Source organism: Sardina pilchardus, chromosome 1, assembly GCF_963854185.1.
Source record: "Sardina pilchardus chromosome 1, fSarPil1.1, whole genome shotgun sequence".
NCBI classification, from domain to species: Eukaryota; Metazoa; Chordata; class Actinopteri; order Clupeiformes; family Clupeidae; genus Sardina; species Sardina pilchardus.
Window position 1 is genome coordinate 6,665,930 of NC_084994.1, and position 24,926 is coordinate 6,690,855.

Sequence of the window (24,926 nt, forward strand, 5' to 3'; positions counted from 1 at the left end):
GCAGGGGACCATAGGAATCCGGTTATTCTAAGCGACTCGACATTGCATGGGACGATAGGAATCCGTTTCATCTCTGCTCTCAGAGCACAAACATTCAACAATGACATAACAAGAATAACATGACAAGGAGTAGTCAGTATCATGGAAACATTTCCTTGTGAATTGTAATGCTTAAAACAACTAAGGTAAAGATCATGATCTTCCAAGTGCTCTTTCAAGTGTGTATTCAACTACCTACGGGGTCATAATAATCACACACACTATCTGAAGAGCTAGGTCTGAGTGTGTATCTAACTAAACACACAGTCATAATAATCACACACACACTATCTGAAGAGCTAGGTCTGAGTGTGTATCTAACTAAACACACAGTCATAATAATCACACACACACTATCTGAAGAGCTAGGTCTGAGTGTGTATCTAACTAAACACACAGTCATAATAATCACACACACACTATCTGAAGAGCTAGGTCTGAGTGTGTTCTGAGTGATTGTGTGCACGCACGCACACACATACAGTAGCTACAGTTTTACATGCTTCATGCTTAGTGAAGCATGTAAAATAACACACACACACACACACACACACACACACACACAGTGAAAGATTAATTTAGTTCCCCTTCATTCTAGAACACTGCAGATTTGTGTATATTGATGATGTGTGTATGAGTCATGTCTACTAATTGCTGGGGTGATGGGGTCGGGTGAGGCTTGGGGATAGTAGTTCAACATTATCTACTGGGGTGATGGGGTTGGATGGGGCTTGATAAGAGTAGTTCAACATTATCTACTGGGGTGATGGGGTGAGGTGGGGAATAGCAGTTCAACATTATCTACTGGGGTGATGGGGTGAGGTGGGGAATAGCAGTTCAACATTATCTACTGGGGTGATGGGGTCGGGTGGGACTTGATAATAGCAGTTCAACATTATCTACTGGGGTGATGGGGTGAGGTGGGGAATAGTAGTTCAACATTATCTACTGGGGTGATGGGGTCGGGTGGGACTTGATAATAGGGGTGATGGGGTCGGGTGGGGAATAGTAGTTCAACATTATCTACAGGGTTGATGGGGGCTTGATAATAGTAGTTCAACATTATCCACTGGGGTGATGGGGGCTTGATAATAGTTCAACATTGTCTACTGGGCTGATGGGGTGAGGTTGGGAATAGCAGTTCAACATTATCTACTGGGGTGATGGGGTGAGGTGGGGAATAGCAGTTCAACATTATCTACTGGGGTGATGGGGTCGGGTGGGGCTTGATATGATAATAGCAGTTCAACATTATCTACTGGGGTGATGGGGTGAGGTGGGGAATAGCAGTTCAACATTATCTACTGGGGTGATGGGGTCGGGTGGGACTTGATAACTGCAGTTCAACATTATCTACTGGGGTGATGGGGTCGGGTGGGGAATAGCAGTTCAACATTATCTACTGGGGTGATGGGGTCGGGTGGGACTTGATAATAGCAGTTCAACATTATCTACTGGGGTGATGGGGTCGGGTGGGGAATAGTAGTTCAACATTATCTACTGGGGTGATGGGGTCGGGTGGGGAATAGTAGTTCAACATTATCTACTGGGGTGATGGGGTCGGGTGGGGAATAGCAGTTCAACATTATCCACTGGGGTGATGGGGGCTTGATAATAGTAGTTCAACATTATCTACTGGGGTGATGGGGTGAGGTGGGGAATAGCAGTTCAACATTATCCACTGGGGTGATGGGGGCTTGATAATAGTAGTTCAACATTATCTACTGGGGTGATGGGGTGAGGTGGGGAATAGCAGTTCAACATGATCTACTGGGCTGATGGGGTGAGGTGGGGCTTGATAATAGCAGTTCAACATTATCTACTGGGGTGATGGGGTGAGGTGGGGAATAGCAGTTCAACATTATCCACTGGGGTGATGGGGGCTTGATAATAGTAGTTCAACATTATCTACTGGGGTGATGGGGTGAGGTGGGGAATAGCAGTTCAACATTATCTACTGGGGTGATGGGGTGAGGTGCGGATAGAAGTTCAACATTATCTACTGGGGTGATGGGGTGAGGTGGGGAATAGCAGTTCAACATTATCTACTGGGGTGATGGGGTGAGGTGGGGCTTCCCATTTACTGACTTGGTTTTGTCTATTTGTTAAATAAACTCAATTTGCTTTAAACCTTAGTCTCAGTGTGGTCTCCCTATGTATGTCAGCTCTGCTTTGAGCCCAGCGGTCCTGACAGGCCCACTCTTCTGACCTTCTGACCTGGTGGTGCCTGTGCGCCTCTGACCTCTGACCTCTGGGCCACGAGCCTATTCACAGCCTGCTGTTTAGTCCTTAAAGGGGACATATCATGCAAAACTCACTTTTTGCGGGCCTTTGTGTTCATATTTAGGCCTCTACTGTTCTTATAAAAGAGGCGTGGCTAGCCCAGAAATGGCTCAATTTGGGAGAGACCAATTCTAACCTCGTTTAAAAAGAGGTATGATATGTCCCCTTTAATACTTACAGTAGGCCCGACTCACAATATCCAGTGCACATGTACATTCTGTTCAGGGAAATATACTACTTACAGTAGGCCACACTCACAATATCCAGTGCACACGTACATTCTGTTCAGGGAAATATACTACTTACAGTAGGCCACACTCACACTATCCAGTGCACACGTACATTCTGTTCAGGGAAATATACTACTTACTGTACAGTAGGCCACACTCACACTATCCAGTGCACATGTACATTCTGTTCAGGGAAATATGCTACTTACAGTAGGCCAGACTCACAGTATCCAGTGTACATGTACAGTTTGTTCAGGGAAATATACTACAAGTCCAAGTGCACATTGGTGCCGCTGTTATCCAATTGCCTAGAGTGAGACACACACATACACACAAATGAGCGCTGAAATGTAGGCTCTGTGCATGTGGGCGTGTATGTGTATATTTATGTGTTTATACAGACTGTAGTTTTGCTGACGAAGGAACTAAGGGATCTGCGTCAACAGTCACAGACACTCTCTCTCTCTCTCTCTCTCTCTCTCTCTCTCGCTCTCTCCCTGTTTAGCTTGTGTGTTTAATTCTGTCAATAAGCCTTTGTTCCACCTCATTCTTCCACACACACACCCTGTCCAGATTTAGGCAATCAGCCTATAAATAAATAGATCCATCATCACACAGTCATCTCATGTGTGTGTCAGAAATGTGTGCTATTATAATTGTCTTTGTGATTCCATGTGTCTGGTATGTGTGCTATGATGGCTGGATGTGGTTCGTTGTTGATAGTTGTCATGGTCTTTGTTTCATGGGTATGTGTGCGTAAAGTTAACTTCAAAACAGACACCTTACTTTGGGTAGACAATAGCAACAAAAAATATACACTGGAAAACCGCAAAACAAGTAAAAGCTGAGTCCCAAAGAAAGACCTGTCTCTTTTAAACACCTGGTGTGGCTAGCCGTTTGGGTAAGTAAAGGCAGTTTCTGGAGGTCTGGGGCCTCAGTTCTAAAGGCTGCTCTCACAAAAGCCTGCCTTACACTGACAGACTTTGACAAGATTTTGGGAAACATTCTTTTTTTAATAAAGCTTGAATGAGTTGGGGCATTAGTTTAGGAGTACAATCTTTAAAGAATCTTTCCCAAAATCTGTCAGTGTAAGGTAGGTTTAAGAAGTTGTGTGAATGGGGCTGAACTGTGCGTACATCTTTCATCCCCAATGGGAAAAGATGCTTTTGGTCATCCCCAAAATGCCAATGGGAAAAGATGCTTTTGGTCATCCCCAAAATGCCAATGGGAAAAGATGCTTTTGGTCATCCCCAAAATGCCAATGGGAAAAGATGCTTTTGGTCATCCCCAAAATGCCAGTGGGAAAAGATGCTTTTGGGTCATCCCCAAACTGTTCCCACTTAGTTGGGAGCATGAAATTGTCCAAAATCTCTTGTTCAATGCTGAAGCATCTGAATTTCAAGGCGTATTCACACCTGCCTTGTTTAGTTCGATTAAAACGAACTCAAGTTCGTTTCTTGCTTGTTTCGGACCTTTTTGACTGGTGTGAATACAATCACTCGAACTCTGGTGCGGACCAAACAAGCGGACCGAGACCCAGCTGAGGAGGTGGTCTCGGAGCGGTTCCAATCGAACCCTGGTGCGGTTCGTTTATGGTGTGAAAGCAGCCCGACCTCGATCCGACCCAGTTGCTGAAATCTACCTTTTTTGGATTTGACGAGCTCCCGTAGCAGGGTAGGCTATGGAAAACATCCTCCTTCGTTTTTAGAAATAATTCCTTCAAACTGTATGCAATGAACAGCTGGGGAAGTGTGTCGTTAACCCAACGAGCAAACAGACATTTTTAAACAAACGGGAACAACATCACCCAAACATGCTGTTTTAACTGGGTGAAAGTGAAACTGAAGTTTTCCCACATATCCTCGTTGGTCTAAGTGTTCAGAAATAGTTGTGCGAATCCGTGATAAAACCTCCGTCTCAATAGCTAAGATAAACGAAAGGCCAAACTGCATGGACAAATTATGCATTCATAGCCATAGCGTTTCTGTTGCAATCAAAATCAACCTAAGCGAACATGGTCTCACACCCAACTCGTTGAACGAGGACGCATGCAGCCGTGAACGTCACTACTGTTCATATGTCAATCATCACGTAAAGCCCGCCCTGTGAAATGTGATTGGTCCGAGCTGAAGTGTATCTCGAATAGTAGCAGCTGAACGGAGCAGTGCCAGACCGAAGTTCCCTGCAGAAAAAGAATGGAGGCGGGGCTAAACTTCGGTCTGGCATCCAGGCTAGAGAAATGTACCAATGCGACTGAAAAAAACTGTAATAGTTTAATTTAAAAAAAAAAATGATTGTATGTAGTTTCCATATTTCATGCCACCACTTTTGTTATGTTTTTTGTCTTTTGTTCAAATGTATGTGAAGCTTCTGCACCCTATATCTATACTCTGCACCATCACATCTACTGGCCAGACACGTGCACTACAGCACTTTAAACCGCTTTGTTTGATTGATCAAATCTATCAAGTAGGGAAGTTTGAGCGGATGGTGTGAAAGTGAAAGTAAGACTTCGAAAGGCCAGCGAAAGTTTTTTTTTTTTTTAAAGATTATTTTTTGGCCTTTTAATGCCTTTAATGGACAGGACAGTAGAGAGAATGACAGGAAGTGAGTGGGAGAGAGAGTCGGGGTGGGATCCGGAAAGGACCACGGGGCGGGAATCGAACCTGGGTCGCCGGCGTACGGTGCAGGTGCCCCAGCCAGTTGCGCCACTGCCGGGGCCAAGGCCAGCGAAAGTTAAGGTTGCTTTTTATAGTACCAAGACAGAAAACTGGTGGTCTAATTAGCAATTTTGTTGCCTTTGAAAGGTTCCCTTATAGATGCATTTAACAGCAAACCGCCTTTAACACCTGCTTTGACATGGCGAAAATATTTAGGCGCAAAATAGACGTGCGCTTTCATGTGCAGTTTTAGTACTGAAGGGAATACATAATTAGGCGCATTTTATGAATCTCCTCCCATCTTTTTACACGACACTCCCACTCTCACTTGATATGCATATGCATGAGACGGAAAAGCGCAATTTGATATTCTCAGCTCCCGCGGCAGGCAGGCAGTCTGCGTCTTTAACTCTTTGCGGCCTGTTTGTACATACCTCGCCATCTTTTTAAGCGCACGTTGAGAAACAAATAGGCCTAAAGTGGGCGCAAAAGCGTTAGTACATCTGCCCCAGAGTGTTAAATCATTATATTACAATTGCCAATGACGCAACATCGTATAGGCTACAAAAACTATCTGCTAACAGTAGCAAAACATGTTTAGTATTGCACAATGCTATCATTCACAACTCTTCTGTTGCACTCTGCTATTTTGAAAAGGTCAAAGGTTATAACATCCCGGCAACTCGTCTATCAAAATATTCTACGAGTTGCCCAGTGGAAAATACCACGAGAGGGTGTGCATGTGCATTTTTCACGTCGGCTTTTGGCATTTGCCATAATTACCAGAGCACATGAAGGCAGGAAAGACAGCAAGACAGTCAGCAGTCCCCACGCAAAAAGCCTCTCTTCCAGAACTGGATCCTGGAGCCAGTCAATCTCCAAGCCAGGTGCTGCCAATTAAGGTTGTTGCCAGCAGAGCACCTGAGTAGAGAGAGAGGGAACGGAAGAGGAACAGGGACAAACAGTACTGGCAACAACACACAGCACAAGAAACGTATACAGTCGTAACACTGAGGCTGACTCATTCAGATTCTTATAGGAGCCAACACCTGGTATCACCAAATCCTCAAACTACATCACTGGGAATGTAACACACATCTGATCATGGTAGGCTACTGCACTTCAGTCCTTTTTTGGATGTAAGCAAGCAGGGAAATGGTGCCCCCATGTGGCCATGCAGTGCAACAGCACCATTACATTTAACCATATTTTCTTTAACAGGAAATTACCTTAGAACATCTTGTTGTTAACATCAGTCTAATTCATATGATATAGTGTTTTTCTTTTCAAACTCAATTCGTTGTGTGCAAGTTTAGACCCCCATGCTGAATACAAACAGGAATAATAATAATAAAACAAATATTTTGGATATTGATCTTAATGCCTTAATTAAAAAATGAGGAACAATCCAACCTTTAAAGGGATATTCCACCATGTGGGTAGTTACACTAATTTTCCACCACCCTGTAAACAATTAATTAATAATAACAATACAATTATTATGATTAAGCATTATCGCACGGGTGAGAGTGGTGTTGTTTGCCACAGCTGTGGTTCTCATGCAGCTGTGGCGATGTAGGCCAACAACACCACGACCAACTTTAGCATGGGTGCCAACATTTTCAGCCATGACTGTATATATATATATATGCCGTAGGTAACCACAGCCGTGGCGATATAGGCCAACAACACCACGACCACAAGTGCGATAGCGCTTTTATACAACAGTTCCATTGCCAACAAAAAAAGATACCAGAGTGCATTTTTAGGAAGGATAATTTATTATTTGCCATTGGTTTTTTTTTTTTTGCCCAGTTCCTCCGTTATGCGAAGTAGGCCTAGCTCAGAACGTGTGTGGTTGGTATGCAACAACAGCTAAATCAAAGAACATGGAATGCCATCTCTGGTTAAATCAAAGCAAAGAATCAACAGTCTCTGGATACATTGGCGGAGTGATTATTAGCTGTGAAGAGTCACCAGTGGGAATATTGCTTAATATCACCACTGATAGAACACGTCTCGTCCAATCAGAGGCTATGTACACACGTAGTCAGGTATCTTTAAAACCGAATATTCCCCCCCCCCCGCCCTCCGTTTATAAAATAATTGTATCCACATTACCTCGTTTTGGGGAAGAAAAACCTTCCACACATAACCGAACATCTGTGGTTTCAAGGCACTCAGATCCATGCTTCTGCAGTGAACAGAGGTCGCACGTTTGACGTCAGAGCAGATTTGTTGTGGTTTTGGCGCATATTTTGACGTTCAAAACCGCAGATCTCCGGTTATCTTTGGCTACACGTCAATTTATAAACGGAGAATTCGCAGATCTCCACTTTGCCCGGAGTTTTTTCAAACATTTGGTTATATGCGTTGTCATGTGGATGACAGGTCCAAACGTAGACAAATACCTTCGGTTAAGCAGATACCCGGCTACGTGTGTACGGGGCCAGATATTGCTAAATTGATCGACGGGACCTAACTGTTGTATAACTAACATTACACGGTGTCTGTAGAACTACCACAGATATCTAACATTACACCGTGTCTGGCTCTCCATAGTAACCACGCATACAGTACGCCACTTTTTGAGATATTTTCCATGTAGAAAATTAAGCACACAGTTTTGTTAACAACATCTTACTTCTATATATTACTTCTCCTTGCTGTCACACAGAACACATGATATAGAGGAGGTGAGCAATGAGACTGTTTCTCTCAAATGTACAGTATCTTTGGAACAGTCAAACAATGTTGATATCAGAGTTGTATCAAACAACTACATACTCAAATATGTTAAAGAAAAGTAGAGAAAGGTGTTCCAATTTGTCGTTCTTATTTGTCCATCTGTAAATGGTAAATCATTCTACTTAAGAAAAGAGTTAGAGCCCTCTAGAAAACACCCCTCCAGACACACTTAGCTTTTATCTGTATTAAGTAAATCATGCTGTCTGATTCAACAGGTTTTGTATACAGTACATGTCAATGTTGATAGAAAAAAGCCTCAGAAACACTGACCAAACAAGAGAAAAACAACTTCAGAAAATGACCCCAAAAGCCTGTTTTCTAACATTGCACACTGACTGCGACCTAATATGTAAGGAAACCCGATGCAAAACAATTTAATTTGATTTTGATCTTGTCCCTGATTATCAACAGTGTTGGGAAAGTTCACTTTCTACATGACAAGTTCACTTTCTACACTTTCTACATAGTTCAGTTCCTAGTTCACAAATTTTAAAATGAACTAGTTCAGTTCATAGTTCACAATTCCAAATTATGAACGAAGTTCACAGCTTCAAAAATTAACTAGTTCAGTTCATTTTTTCAATATGTGGCGAACTATACTCTTTTAAAATTGTTGCTACAGCCAGCAATTATTTCATTATAGCCATTTTCAGACAGGTTTTACGCACATTCTGCTGTAATTGCTTGCCGCATTTCTGAAGGTAGCGGACATTCAGACATGAAGCATACAAAATGTATACAGCCTCCTGTTGTTCACATCTAACATAGAATTTCCATCAATTGGGCATTTGATTGGCTGGGCAGAAATGCGGCCGCGCTGTCAGAAGAGTGTAGTTTTTACACCGGGAGAGGAGTCTCCCTTGCTGCATTAGCTACCTGCAGCATGAGAGATGGAACTGTTCAGTGACATAGGGCGCTTTAAAAGGCTACACGTGGGGAGCGCTGTGGCGCAGCAGGCTACAGCGCTCATACCACATTCGGGTCCGAGTGCCCACGGGGACCCAGGTTCGAATCCGACCTGCGGTCATTTCCCAGTCCCACCCCATCTCTCTTTCCCACTTACTTCCTGTCTCACCCTTCACTGTCCTATACAAATAAAGGCAAAAAAAGCCCCAAAAAATATACTTAAAAAAAAAAAGGCTACACGTAATACTTCCCTTGATCCTCAAGTGTGATTTTTTCCCGCAATTGCAGCTGTGGCAACATTACGGAAAACATAGGTCGGCAGCAGGAAAAGTTCCGCTAGTAGATATCTACGGAAATATTAATTCAGACGGGCATGAATCTGGCATAGACGCAGAAGAAGCACACGCAACGGTTGGGCAACACTTGAGTGCTATTAAGGGTGTGTGTTCAGTTCAAGTCCACCAACATTATGAACGAGTTCCTGAACTTTCATTCAGGCACAACACTGCTTATCGCACAGGTCACTCAGTTGATTGACAGGTCAAGGATCCAATCACAGCCGGAGCAGAGGCAGCAGCAGGGATATGCCACACACAAGGGATTTGTGTCCAATCATGGCAATAATCTTCAGGAATAGCAGCAGTGTTGGGCAAGAATGTTTTGCTGTGTGATTCCTCATTGGTCGCAGAGTTGATTGGCAGGTCACAGAGCCAACCACTGTGTCATTAGCTGCAGGGAGACCAGCAGCATCGCTAGGCAACTGAACACACTCTGGAGACCTGGAGACCCACCTGTTACACACACACACACACACACACGGAAAAACACATTTTATGGTCACATTAGACTTGGACAGATTCCAAATCACTCACTCACACACACACACGCACGCACGCACACACGCATGCGCACTCACGCACGCACGCACACACACACGCACACACACACGCACACACAAAGGAACAGTATATAAAACTCATCAGGTGAGACAGATAAAGAAGGAGAAACACACACACACACACACACACACACACACACACACATACACAAACATACATATGCACACACTCACATGCATATACAGTTATTTGACTCCATACTAAAGTTGACTAAAAAGAGGAATACAAATTCACCTTTTGACAATTGATCAAATGCCTTATTTCACAAAATGAGTAAAAATCCAACCACTAGGGTTGGGTGACCAGATTTCTCTGAACTAAAACCGGGACACTTATTCGTCATCAAATGTAACGTGAACATGTGACAGGTGAAACTTTTCTTTCGTAGCCGTTCTTAAGCCTAAACGGTAGTGGGGGTTCGGGGGTGTTACCCCAGAGAAAATGTCTTAAATATTGCTGTGTAAATGCACAAATTCTGTGCACTTTCAGTCAGAGATTAGGGCCTGCACTATTCCTAAAACACACGTGCATGTGTGACTTCTAAATCTCACCTATTATCCAGATAGCCTGCATGAAAACATTTTTTGAAAACAAAACTCAGCCATATTATTTTCTCAACCATAGTTTACATCATGTGTGATAACTCAAAACAGCTACTCTTGTCAGATGGCTGTTATACATCATTGGAAAGCTGAGATTCCAGGCTTTCAGAAAAGGTATGGTAGCCTTTGCCACCTTTTCGGTATACCCTCACGGACTAATAGGTTATTGAGAATGATGACTTTCTCTTCAGCATTGTCGTAGCGTAACCTGCTAGCCATCGAGGCATTGAAACAATGTAACGTTGACTGCAAAGATTATGCAGACTGTTGCGATTGACTGACACACGCTCATACACACACAAATCATACGTCGGACGCTTTATGCTAGTTTCTACATGGGTTTAGGTAGTGATCGGGCTTTAATAAAACCACACTTTAATAGTGGTTGGTGAAAACCGGGACATATTAGTGTTAGAATAATATGATTTAGTTAAAGGAATATTTCGGTATTTTACACTTTCAGCCCGTTTTCTGTATTGCCTAGCATGCAAACGATTGTTTGACACCAACATTTCGACGATTGAGCCTGTGTCTGCAATTTGGCAGCTTTAGAATTCTCTGCATGGCTTTAACATTGCTCCCTATGTGCATAAACTATTCTGTCCTTAAAACACCCCTAAACGTTCGTTTTAAAAAATGTGCAACTCACCGAATGGTTACTGGTCTTCAACGATATTCTGTAGCAAGTTTCGCAGCGAAATTCAACTTCTGTTGTGTTATATTAGGCATTTTGTAAATCCCATTGGTTTCTGTAGTAAGACTCATTGCTCGTTGATATTACTCCGCCACCGTCTAGTGGTCTGGAGTGTGTTCAAATACAGAGCGGAAGTTTATACACGGTTGTAGGGTGATCTGAAAAAGTAGTTCCAGGATTTACAAAATGCCTAATATAACACAACAGAAGTTGAATTTCGCTGCGAAACTTGCTACAGAATATCGTTGAAGACCAGTAACCATTCGGTGAGTTGCACATGTTTTAAAACGAACGTTTAGGGGTGTTTTAAGGACAGAATAGTTTATGCACATAGGGAGCAATGTTAAAGCCATGCAGAGAAGATTCTAAGCTGCCATATTGCAGACACAGGCTCAATCGTCGAAATGTTGGTGTCAAACAATCGTTTGCATGCTAGGCAATACAGAAAACGGGCTTAAAGTGTAAAATACCGAAATATTCCTTTAAGGCGAGACACCCCAGGTGAATAGGGGAAAATGTTAAACTTAAAGATATCTTCATGAAACTTTACCAGTTGAATACTCACATAAATAGGAGAATAAAATGTATTGCAAGTTTTCTTTAATTTAATGTTTAAATATGCTAATTAGGCTATATCTCATTAAATATGCGCTAATTTGCATATATTTTGATGCGAAGGATCTGACCATTGGAAAAAGCCAGGTTGAAAATTATTTTTTTGTTGTGTTAATATATCAAATAAAAAAACATTTACAGAGGGGATTATGAATATCTTCTTTTTTTTTCCAGTAAATCAGAAAATACTGGCAATTGGCTTAAAAAGTGTATTTTCGCCCTATTTTTAGGCATAAAAAGTCATGTAAATCATGCCAAGAATGCTATATCAACAAATCCCTCTGTAAATATCTTCCAAATATAGTTAAGAATAAGACTGGAAAGTTTGGTGTATGTAGGTGCTGCAGAAGTGGAGATCCTTTGCATGGCGTGTGGGGGAAAACTCGTTTTGAGAAAACAGCCTTGAAACACAGCCAATGAAATGCGTTCTCAGCTTAGACTCGTCTTTGAACTTTCGCGATTGGTTGCTAATACAAAGGAAATGCCCATTTGGATAGCATAGCGTCTTGTAGGAGAAGCAGGGCTTTCCAACGGTATCAAACACGATATGATTTGGATCACGATCACGGTAGTACATGACACTTTAGAATGGAAACTTTTGGTAAAATTAGGAGAAATATACAGGCGCGAGTAGACAAAAGTTCGTGAAATAAACACTTAAATGTGCAAATCGGACTTTGTTGTTGTAGTAGGGTGGTAGAATACATGCTAAAGTAGCAAACTAGCTCAAAATCTCGAAATTGACCGGAGGTCACAAAAACAGTATTTTCACCTGCCGTGTCTCGCCTTAACATTATGTCCTAACAGAATGTCACTAACTCTGAAACGCTGAAACTCTGGGAACCAGCCCAGAGTAGCAACAATGTATGCACTGGCCTATAGGCCAGAGACTGATAACAGCGAAGTATAAAACCTTAGCTATAACTGTGAGCTGGAGGAACGCCTTCCCCAGCAGCCCATTGCGATTGCTGTACTCTCTGTCTTACTACCAGTAAAACCGTCTTTCTTAACACAATCCTTGTGTCCGTCTCTCTCCCTGAACCAACACACTGAAGAAAAACATTTTCTTCTAAAATTAGCGTCCGGACAGGCTTTTGTCGGGACTCGGGACACACCACTCAGAATCGGGACTGTGAAGTGAAGTTGCAGTCCTCAACTGATGTTGTGTTTTGGTCTGATGGGCCGCCCTAAACATATCTACTAATCACAAAGTCAGTAGTGTTTCGGCATCTGGGTTGCTGCAGCTGCAAAACTGCTGGACAAGCCCCCCTGGCTAACTTCTACATAGTAGGCAACACAAACATTTAATGAAATGGATCACCACGCACGTAGCACAAACGATCCCAACTATTTTGAGGAGATTTGGACGCTGAATGGGGCTGTATGACATCACGCCTGTAACAAAGCGTGATAACTTAAAAAGCATAGCTGCACAAATGTTATTTTTCACGGCACAAATCAGCACAATCGTAGCACAAACGATTGAGACCATTTTTGGGAGTTTTGGACATTGATGGGGGGCTGGTGACGTCATGCGAGTAATAAATAAACCATAATAACATAGAAAACATAGTAGCACAAATGTTTCTTTGAACGGCACAAATCAGCACAAATGTAGCACAAAAGATTGAGATCATTTTTGCAAGATTTGGACATTGATGGGGGGCTGGGTGACGTCATGCGTGTAACAAATAAAGTGGAATAGCTTAAAAAACATAGTAACACAAATGTTACTTTTAACGGCACAAATCAGCACAAACGTAGCACAAACGATTGAGACTATTTTGGGGAAATTTGGACAGGTATGGGGGGCTGAGTGACGTCACTGGCCAGAAAAAGTAAAGTTGAATGACTTAAAACCCTTAACAGCACAAACGATAATTTTTATGGCACAAACCGGCACAAACGTAGCACAAACGAATGGCAGTGTTTGTAAACATTTTTGAATAACATGGGGGGCCAGCTTCACGCAGGTCCCACTAAGATGTCTCGTTCAGTGTGTCACTGATTGACAGAGACAGACAGAAAGACAGACAGACACAGCCAGACAGACAGACAGACACATACAGACAGTCGTTGAGGCCATCTCTCCTTACTTGTGAATGTGATGGATGTCTCGTTCAGTGTGATGTTAAGTTGTCCTGCAGCCGTTCTCAGCATGGCCGTGATTGCTTGTTTTGTGGGGAAAGTTGGAGAGGAGGATCTGGAGGAGGAGTTGGATGTGGAGTCGGGGTCGAACGCCTGCTGCATCTCTATCATTGACCCCGCCGTGACCTCTCTTTTAGTCCTCCCTCTCACTACTCTTCTGCAGCCACAGTGGAACAGGAAATTAATCATGATTTTTATTTTTGCTACTAAATACTTAAGACTGACACGGATATGCTGAAGAAAGGCAACACATGACATGTAAAGAAGGACAAACATCAGTGCAGCACTACTTAAAGAGTCACTGCACCCTAAAATAGGTTTTTTGAGCTGTTGATTGATTGAAAATACTCATAAGTGGTGAACTGTACTATTACCAGGGTTAATATTGACAAAAATCGTGTTTCTCGACAAAAGTAACATTTCGTCTGATTTTGTATTGGAGATATTGCTCTCCGCGCATACTACAGTTTGAGACATGCCATGGCATGTTGGTCCAAAATACTATTGGAATGCTGACGTTGTCCTGCACTTCTAGTCCGACACTACGTCACCGGGTCGTTACAAATTAGGACTGAAACACCCCAACACCTGCTGCCCTGATTAGCCTACCTGTGATAAGCCATGTCTGCAGCACTCATTCCCAGATTGACACGAAATCACCATGGTTGATTGGTTGCAGCAGTGCTGCACTCTCTCTCCAAATTTCAGAACGTCTCGCCCATATTGAAAGCCGTTTTCAGAAATGTGAAGTGGGTGGAGTTATGGGGTGAAGTGACTCTTTAAAGTGTAACTTCACCCCGTAACTCCACCCACTTCACATTTCTGAAAAAGGCTTTCAAAATGGGCGGGACGTTCTGAAATTTGGAAGGGCGTGCAGCACTGCTGCAGCCAATCAACCATGGTGATTTTGTGTCAATCTGGGAATGAGTGCTGCAGACATGGCTTATCACAGGTAGTCTAATCAGGGCAGCAGGTGTTGGGGCGTTTCATTTCCTAATTTGTAACGACCCGGTGACGTAGACTCACCAGAGAAGTGCAGGACTACGTCAGCATTCCAATAGCATTTTGGACCAAAATGCCATGGCATGTTTCAACCTGTAGAGGGCGCAGAGAGCTATATTTCCAATACAAAATCATTTGAAATGTTAACTTTTCTCGGGAAACACGATTTTTGTCAATATTAACCCTGGTAAAAGTGTAGTTTAGCACTTATGAGTAATCTCAATCAATGAACAGCTCAAAAAAGATATTTTAGGGTGCAGTTACACTTTAAGACTGACACGGATATGCTGAATTAAGGCAACATTTGACATGTAAAGAAGAACAAACATCAGCGCAGCACTACTTAAAGGTATACTATGCAGGATTGGCGATTTCATCACCGGTTTCGCTTTCACTTTTCGGTTTCGCTCGGTTTATGCTTGCATATTTCGCTGCAGAGATTCCCCTACAGCTTTAGCGTGTACATTTTGCAAAACTCCTCAATCGGTCAGTCTGCCGTGCCTTTTCATGAGACTTTACATGACACTTCCTGGAGTAGAGCATGGGTGCGTGCCCGAGGTCTCCTGAAGTTGCAAGCGTGGTTTTACCGCTATAGACCACTAGGACAGCCGAAAAAAACACCGTTCGACCGGTAATGACTCATTTAATCATATATAACAGTATGGAACGAATTGATTAACTGAAAAACGTTGCATAGTTTACCTTTAAGACTGACACGGATAAGCTGAAGTTAGGCAACACATGACATGTAAAGAAGAACAGACATCAGTGCAGCACTCCTCCACTCTGGACTTTGGTAGAGTAGACAGATGGAAGCCACTGTTTGCCGGGAGAAGTTAAATCATCTAGACTGAATCAAATCAAAGACTGAACTACTGTATTTTTGACACAATTCCCAACAGTGTGTGTGAAAGGAACCAGGCAACTGAGCTGTCCCAGTGTTTGTCCATAAGTGCTGACCACACCTGTGCTGGTGCTGACTACCCTCCACCATGCCTTAGTTATGCTGCTTTAGCATAGCGCTGTCATGGACTTCTCATTTGTCATGCCGTACAACTCTCTCTCCCCTCTCCCTCTGTCTCTCTCAACTCTCCCTCCTCCCTCTCTCCCTGTCCTGTCTTTCAACTCCCTCTCCCCCTTTTCCCTCTATAGTATAATAATTTATATCCCCATTGATATACTTATTAATACCAACCATCATGACTTATGTAGTAATACTAAATACTAAATACTACACTTTATTTCTCTTCCCTTTCCCCTATACCTCACCTGTGAGGTGAACCACTACCAGTCATCAGCCATCTTTGTGCCTGGCCCTCATCACACCTGAAGTCCCATCCCCCTGAGTGCCATTGCCAACATCATCCCTATGACTGCCCTACCATCACCTGCTGTGGTTCCCTGCCAGGATCCCCGGCCCACGCATCCTAGAGACCCATTACCCTCCAAAATTACTAATGGATTACTGATGGACTATTTATTCCTTATACTGGACTGTTTGAACCTTCTGATACTACAAATGACTTTACTCTACTGTAACTGACCCTAGGCAGATGGGTTGGGCCCTTGAGTCGTGGATCTGTCTGAGGTTTCTTCCTATGTATCTCCAATTCTAGGGAGTTTTTCCTTGCCCCTGTTACTCATGGGCTCTCTTTGAAGGTTTAACACTCTGTAAAGCGCCAAGAGATATGTGTAATGTTTTGGCGCTCTATAAGTTAAATTAAATTGAAATTTAAATTGAAAATTAATTAAATTGAAATTAATTGGTCTTTGGTAGAGTAGACAGATATAAGCCATTATTTGCCGGGAGAAGTTAAATCATCTGGTCCGATGAAACAAAGACTGAAATATTTGGGCACAATTCCCAACGGTGTGTGTGAAAGGAGCCACTGAGCTGTTCCAGTGTTTGTCCATAAGTGTGTGTGAAAGGAACCAGACACTGAGCTGTTCCAGTGTTTGTCCATAAGTGTGTGTGAAAGGAACCAGACACTGAGCTGCACCAGTGTTTGTCCATAAGTGTGTGTGAAAGGAACCAGGCACTGAGCTGTTCCAGTGTTTGTCCATAAGTGGCGCTAGCTGACCATTTGAGTACCCTACAGGGGGGTACACACATAAAGATAATCGGGCTGATTTTGCCATGATTTCCCCCCTTCCGACCAAAGACAGAAAACGTCCGATTATCTTAAGCTCTTAAGATTATCTTATGAGATTCTCTTGAAGTGTGTGATGTGTTAAAAGTCAAAATTCTCCTGACAATAGTCTTTAAGACACAACGGAAAATGTTCGGCACCGATAATCGTAAATGTTAAACATGTATTTACATAACGTTATCTCCCTCAACAATGGAATTATCTTCTCTGACTGCCGTTACTAGTTCTTAATGGATGGTTGCAATGGCCAAAGGCCAGTCGTTAGTTCTATCTCTCCCGTCGTCAAGCGGGCATATCCCAGGATGTTAACTTTGACAGATTGCTATTTTTATAGCCTACATGGCATCCAACTAGCTACAATCCACCTCCGTCAAATGCTACAATGTTACTATGGTTCTGCACGTCTGTATTTCAGCTTGGATGCAACGTGACAGTTCATTTAAACTTGCAACGAGTTTGGCAAATTAATATTCAAGCGTGATACAGGCAACACATTGGAACTACAGTGGGTACGGGTTGAGAATGCACCTTCTCCCGCGGGACTCCCGAAGAGATCCCGCAGGCCGTCAAGCCGATTTTTTTCGAAGCTAAGGCAATGTACCCAAACAACCACCAGGTGGCAGAAAGTTTCATCCCGCATTTCAAAATGATGAAGACCGCATATCCGTCAATAGTCGACTCCTTAATCTCATTTAATCATTACAATGAAGGTGATGACTGGCGAAATTATTCAAACGACGTTTCAATGAACCATTGTTGAAATGATGGTCCGCGAGACATGGAGTGAAATTAGGTCCGGTGATCTGATAATTTGCTGCGCAATTGACCAAGCAACCGTGGACCGACAGAAAAAGAAAGCAAACGTTGCTGCGGAAATGCTTGCTAATTTGATGTGTTTAAACATAGAGCCATACAATTAGGTGTGTCTGTTATTATGATAATTTTCGAGCATAACTGCTTGTCCATAGCTCAGTGACAGGTGTTAATAGCCTTGCCATAAGCACTGCTGCAGGTGCTTCTTTTATTATGCGGTTAGAGCATAAGCGCTTACTCATATGTGACCATTCACAGCGAAATCAGTCGTTTTGCGCACATCGTTATTTTGAGAAAATCAACAATAACAAACTTCCGGGTTAAAATGTTGAATTTCACGTTTTCGCATAATTCGGCTGTATACAGTGTACAGTTTCATATCGTGAACGCATTTCACTGAAAAACCTACGTTTTGACTGTTAAACCCGGCGAAGATTCAACACATTTGCTGTCATTCCCGTTGTGCACGCGCCGCTTAAACAGGTGATTTCTCCTCTTCTGGCATATCGTGACAGGAGAACCATGTCAACTTTAGATGCGGTTATCTTAGCGATAGTTTGTGTAATACCCTCGATATACATATAGTTGGAAAGCTTAGTTTATGGCCGTTCACGTGAGCACAATAACTTAATTTACTAAATTTTACCGAAACGACTGGTTCCACTTTACAGGGTCACATATAGACTATAACTCAGGGACAGGTGCAAAACCACCAACTGGGATGGATCGAAGGGCAAGCAAGCACTGCCACACAACGTGAAGGCCTTTGTGTTGTCAACACTAAACAGAAAATTTCCTATGATGGGGAGAAGTGGCCGCAAGGACTGCATCGATAAGATCAACGAATACAATAATGTTTTACAACAGCTGGTATCCGCTGTTCATTCCGACATATCCCCACTCGGCGGTAGGCCTAGGCCTATTTAACTTTTTTTTTCAAACAACGTGCCATTCCGACATGAGGTCATTAATAGGCTATTAATGTCATAACTATTAGGCTATCATTAGGCTTGCATGGCTGTAGGCAGCTATGAGGCCACTGAGATCTGGACCTCATCGGTTTTGTGAAAGCCGATTGGAAATACATAAGTTTAGAGCGAACGTTTCAACTATGTTTGCCATGGTAGACAAAAACACTCAAATAAAACAATAGCCTAAAAAATAACTGCATGCGTAATGGACACGGCTCTATATCATAAATAATTGTCGAGGTTCGCCATTTGGTAATATGACCTATCCTTACTGACAATAATTTAGATTGAGCACAACTAGTTGCACGCAGGCAAAATACAGTTAAAAGCCTATTCTATATAGCCTGGCCAATATTGTAGATGTGCAAAAGCAGCATTTGCGTGCGTGCTTGCCGGTGAGGTGTAGCCTACAAAAATGAGCATAACATCTGATTATTAAAGTATGGCTATAGGATATAGGCTAGAGAAGACTTGGTTTAAAATTCAAGTGTAGTAAAAAAGTTTGTGCACATCCCCGGTCAAGGTGCAGAACAAGAGTAGGCTAAATCATAAAAAAAATGGAAAAAGGTTCGCACACTTGAAATCCTTCTTTTTTGATTTGATTTTATTTTCGTGTGGTCTTCTTCAGATTAAAATTCAAGTACGTGCGCTATTTAACCCCTCGAGACCGACTGCAGTCTGCTGACACAGCCAGACGAATCTCCCAACCCATTCATTCGTTTTGGCCGATATAACCCATTCATTCGTTTTGTGCGTATATAGATTCCTGCATGCTGCATTACCGTGACCCTTAGCCTACCTTGTGGATGATTTTTTCTCATTGGAATACAGCAGGACAGAATGCCTTTTATCTAACAAACGCAAAAGCTGAGATTGTTGGAAGGACTAGGCTACTCAACAAACTTGTTTTTCGTTTCTGGGAGATCTCGTTATCGTTTTGGATTGTCGGATTTTTATACTTATTGTTTGGACTTATGGACAATGAACTTTGAGGGGTGGTTGTTAGTGCTTTACAAAGCTTTGTGTTAATAAGTGTCGGTCCTCCTATCCTTCAGCTCACTTCGCGATGCAGTTGCGCATAGTGGCCACGAAGTCATTAACTGTTTACGACACAATACATGATATTTGTGTTTTTCGTTTATTAGATTTAATGCATGTTTGACATGTAAACAGGCCTTCAGTCCGTTAACTTAAGGCCTTCTTTTGCATGGGGTTGCTCGCATCCGCCCGTAACCTAGACTATTATGTGCGTAGTGGCTGCATACTCTTGATTATAATAAGAGGCAAATTGTTACAGGACAACTTAAACTGACTTCCCCAATGCTTCCCCGCAGCACATTACATTTTAATATAGGCTAGGATGAACAAAGTCTATGCTATATTAAATCCAGTAGCCTAATAATTCTATGTGCCACGTCCGATTTCGCAAGTGATGTTGTAGGCTACGTTTAAACATAGACAAACGTCTGTGAGACTACCCATTTCATGAAGAGCAATTGTCTTGTGCGATCATTCCCCCTCCCCCACACTTGTCTAACCAGTTCACTAGACATTATAGCCTACCTATATGCGGCATTGAGGACGATTGCCTCCCTCCCCCCTCTCTCTCGACAGACACTTCCTGACACTAGGGCTCGGGATCATGACATCAAAACTTTGCGAGCACAGCCACATTGGCAGCTTCACTCCTAGTTTACTATGGATTACTATGGATTTACTCCCGCCTTTTAGTGTGTTCCTGTTACTTAGTTTTTGCCTTCTTGGTAGTATGTTGCTGTGTAGTGGGGTGTAACAGTGCAACCCACGATTGCAAGAGGAAAAGAATAAATCGCTACTATATTTCTGCTTCTTGTCTTGTGCATCTGAATGAATGGATATTACGTTCAGTGCGCTACCAAATGGCGGCGATATTCCTAGAATGCAAGGCGTGTGCCCGAGCCCTATTATGTAAATGTAAAAATGTGTGTGTGTGTGTGTGTGTGTGTGTGTGTGTGTGTGTGTGTGTGTGCGCTGAACCACAAAATCACATATTAACTTTTCTTTTCAGCAGACATCGCAATCATAAAAAAATCGCAAAACTTTTTAATAAAATAATGCCTCTTGTCTTAATGGGTTCCGGAGGTTCGTAGAGTAAGTTTTGAACCGCGGTCGCTGACGTATGATTAAGATGCCTCAACCAGTTACGCCACAGTTCGAGTGTCAATCTCTTCGCACTTAGCCAATAAATATAAAGGATTCAGTCAGTCGAGTTCATTTAGCCTATTCGCGGCATGCACTTGAAACGCCGATCAAAAGTGACATGTTAAACTGACGTTAGTCATTAATTCACCACATGATAAAATGCTGTTATATTGACGCACAATAGCCCACGGTAGTCTATGTCTATCTCTGAATCAACATGAACATGCATAACGAGATCCATATTCTAAGTTGCTAGAAACTTCTTTTGCGGAGCTAGGCCTACTAGTCGATGGTTACAATGAATCACCCTCACTGCCCTATCGCATAGGCCTATCTGACCATCCATTGTTACAATGTTACAAAATGCGCGATCTTCTCCATGCATGTAGCCTACGGTTATGAGTAAAGTGACATGATAGGCATGTAGGCCTATTAAAGATATTTCTGTTAAATACATTTTATTTTCAGTTGTCAAAAGTGGTGGGGACAAAATCTGTGATAAAGTGCTGGGTAAGCTACCCAGCGTCGCCGGTTAAAATGAACATGCCTCCGTTTTAAAATAGCCTATAGGCCTACACATTTCTAAGTATTCCTAGCATAAATGTAGCCTAAATGTCCATCTTGTCCATCTCTTTCGTCTTCGCCTTGACAATAATAGCCTATTCACGGAAATGCGGTCTTGTAACCGTAATGAATTAATGAATTAATCTAAGGTTGCCTATATCGAGTCTTTCAGGTTGAATTGAAGGCTTCTAAAACCATTTTCATTAATTTCAACAATGGTTTATTGAAACGTCGTTTGATTATAATTTCGCCAGTCATCACCTTCATTTTAATGATTAAATGAGACGGATTAAATGAGACGGATATGCGGAGCATTTCTCTCCCTCTCCATTGACCAAAACGTTGCTCTGGCATCTCTGCTGGACTGACTGAGTTATAGGCTTCCTCGAGTGAGAGAGCCAGCTGTGAGGTACGCTGTAAAACATTCGAAAACTCTGAAACTGCAATCTGACATGCCGAGCGTGATGTCTCTTTTCTCCGCTTGTCACCAGCGCGATGTCTTCGGGTTTTTCTGTGTTTTCCGGTATGAGCCGAGCCTTCATTTTATTAAGGCGGTCTTATGTTGCCCCCTTGCGGTTGCAGTTTTAATTAAAGTCCTGATGCTTCGGGAGTCCCGATGTGCGGGAAAGAAAGGAGCATTCTCAACCCGTACCATCTGTACTTCGAAGGTAGCAGGTTATATGAAGTTAATGGCCACTCCATCAGCCAATCAGAGAAGAGAATTCCATTGTTGAGGAAGATAAGCACTTTCATTCACTGCAAAATATAACAACTAACCAAGTGTTATAAATGGTATGTTAAGATTAAAACATCTATTTGTTTTGGTTTTAGTATGAAGTTACTTACCCTAACACTCTATAATTTTGACTTAATTTAAAAGGGCTTTAAGTCACTAATTTGATGGAGTCTTATTCAGACAAATTTGCTTAAAGCACTGGCAAACATATTTGCTTGTTTTCAGGATGAAACATCTTAAAATAATTAAAACTTTTCATAATAAAGTCAAATTATTTTACAAGAAAGTGCTATAAGTGTCTTTATCCATCTTATTCCTTAACCCGGAAATCTGTCAGTTTTTCAACTTCCATTCATTCTGTTTACATTATAGCTTCATGCTAGCCTGGCTAGCGCCTACCACTTCTCAAATGAGACGTGGTCTGGCAACCAGACGTTCATTTTCTCGTATTTGAAAAAATGCCCAGATCCGTTCATTGGGCGCCACGGATGTCTATCAAATGCGTCTCTGCACAGCTCATCATGGTCTTGCTTTCTCCCCTGTTCTGTAATTGGCCACCAACATCAGGCGAAAATGGGGGCGTTAGTTTCGAGACTGCCTTAGCAGCGTGAAAGAAATCACCGCAAGGCAGTATGGTAACACCCAGACTAGCTTCATGCATTCTCAGTGCATACGCTAATATGCTTCAACTTATATTTCTTTCGAAATAGTAACAATTTTGCCCCCAGCATGGATATATACATTACTACATAATATATAACCAATATAAAATATAAAGGTTTACTTTCATATGCGTTATAAAATGTTAAGCAATGTCAACTGTCATGTTAAAATCAATACAATGCAGCTTCGCCGGAAAAAGAAATCCAGTTTCTGAACGATTTTCTGTCCATTGTTGTTATCGTGGATACTTTGATCCTGATATAAGATGAATACCACTTGGTAAGATTTAATTAGACAAGCAATGTTTGCAGTGTGGTGCAAAGGACCCTGGGGTGAAATTACTCCAAACCTCGCCTTTATGTACTATACCTTACCTGCATAAGATAACAGTTCTTCTGTAGATTAACGGCCCATATTGTTCTTTGGAGATATCATTTATCTGAAAAAGTTAGGTAGCAATTTTAGAGTTCAGAATGTTACCTGTTCCTAGTATGAATGAATGTCATACAGTATATTTATTGATTGGTCAAAAAAGATATATAAAGCATATAACTCACCACTCTGATAATTTCTCCTCTTCTAGTTTCACAGTCCTGAAATTGCAAGTCTGTCTGGAACTCCACTTCACAATTGATTGTTTTCTCTAGAATGGATTCAGACACATGATCATTAGAATGTAGGACTCAGACTTGATTCACTCCTATTCCTAATCCAGACCTGGGCATCATTTTTTTTATATATCTTGTTATAAGATTAATAACACTCTATGCAGGATTGGCGATTTCATCTTAAGTTTCGTTTTCGTTTTTCATTTTCGCTCGTTTTATGCTTGCATATTTCTCTGCAGAGCTTCCCAGACAGCTTTAGATGGGGATCACACTAGCCAGCGGCAAGCGGCAGGTTTCCTATTGTTTACTATGGTTTGGCAGCGGAACGGTGACACCGCTGGCGTAACGCTAGCGTTGAGCAAACTGGGAGTTGAACTTGGTTCAACTTTGAAGCGCAACGCTTGGCTCGTCACAATCAGTTTTGGAATGTTAAAGCAATAGTTCGGAATTTTGGACATAGGACCTCATTTCCAACTCAGTCTGGGTGATATAGGTCGGTGAAGACCATTTTCGGTGAATTTCTGCCCTTCCTATGAGTTGCAGCGTTCATCTCGTGCTAATCTGGTGCCAAGATAACGCAAGTCAACGGTAACATCCAGCCTGCCACTGAAAACACTCCACAGAACACCCGAAACAAATACATTTCAACGTCAGACTATCGGTGCACATGCCTAGTGTTGATAGAACCATGTTAGAAATAAAACGAACCTTGCATCGCATTGCAATAGCCTACTTTATTCCCTGTATGGCAGTGGCGGATTGATATTGAGAAACTAGTCCCTCAAAATGTAATAAATCATTGAGTTGCAAGGTTAGTTTCATTTCTAAAATTATTCTATCAACACGGACATGTATATCGATAGTCCGACGATTTAATTGACTTGTCTCGGGTGTGCGGTGGAGTGAGTAAGACTGTTGTTGATGTCAGACTGATGTTACCGTAGCAATGTGTTAGCTCAAAACCAGCGTTAGCAAAGGGGGACGCTGCAACTGAAGGAAGGGGCTAAACGCGATAAAAACGGTCTCCACCGACCTATATCACCTCGGTAAAGTTGGAAATGAGGTCCTATGTCCAAAATTCCGAACTATTCCTTTAAGGTATTTTAACCAATCAGATTCGTCTAACAAAGATTGAACTTGGGAACGAGATAGAATGTTTAGATTTATTATTATGGTCTGAGCGTTGCGTTACGCTTGCCGCTGCCGCTGGCTAATGTGATATATAGGCTATATATAAATATATAAATGGCAAGCGTGGTCCTTCTTGTTCTTTATGCGTCTCAGCCTTCCAGATGTAAACAGGGAACGATCGTCTCCTGAACAAACTGCAAGGTTGCAATAGCGGATAGGGACACTGGGGGCGGGAGGAAATATTACTGTTTTCGATAAAGCTGGTCAGTCAAGCAAAACAACG

At 42.2% G+C, this 24,926-nt stretch overlaps 1 protein-coding gene across 1 annotated transcript in view; it reads right to left on the reverse strand.

The window, feature by feature from the left end:
• Positions 1–6,989: 6,989 nt before the first annotated feature.
• The window catches only part of LOC134079648 (mucin-5AC-like), a 46,994-nt gene continuing 29,057 nt past the window's right edge, over positions 6,990–24,926 (reverse strand). The window contains exons 9-12 of the mRNA XM_062535771.1: positions 23,462–23,547; positions 23,279–23,343; positions 13,773–13,981; positions 6,990–9,657 (exon numbers count right to left, since the gene is read on the reverse strand). Of these exons, the coding sequence (XP_062391755.1) occupies positions 9,569–9,657; positions 13,773–13,981; positions 23,279–23,343; positions 23,462–23,547 (449 nt within the window). The 3' untranslated portion in view covers positions 6,990–9,568. The remainder of the gene's footprint in view (positions 9,658–13,772; positions 13,982–23,278; positions 23,344–23,461; positions 23,548–24,926) is intronic.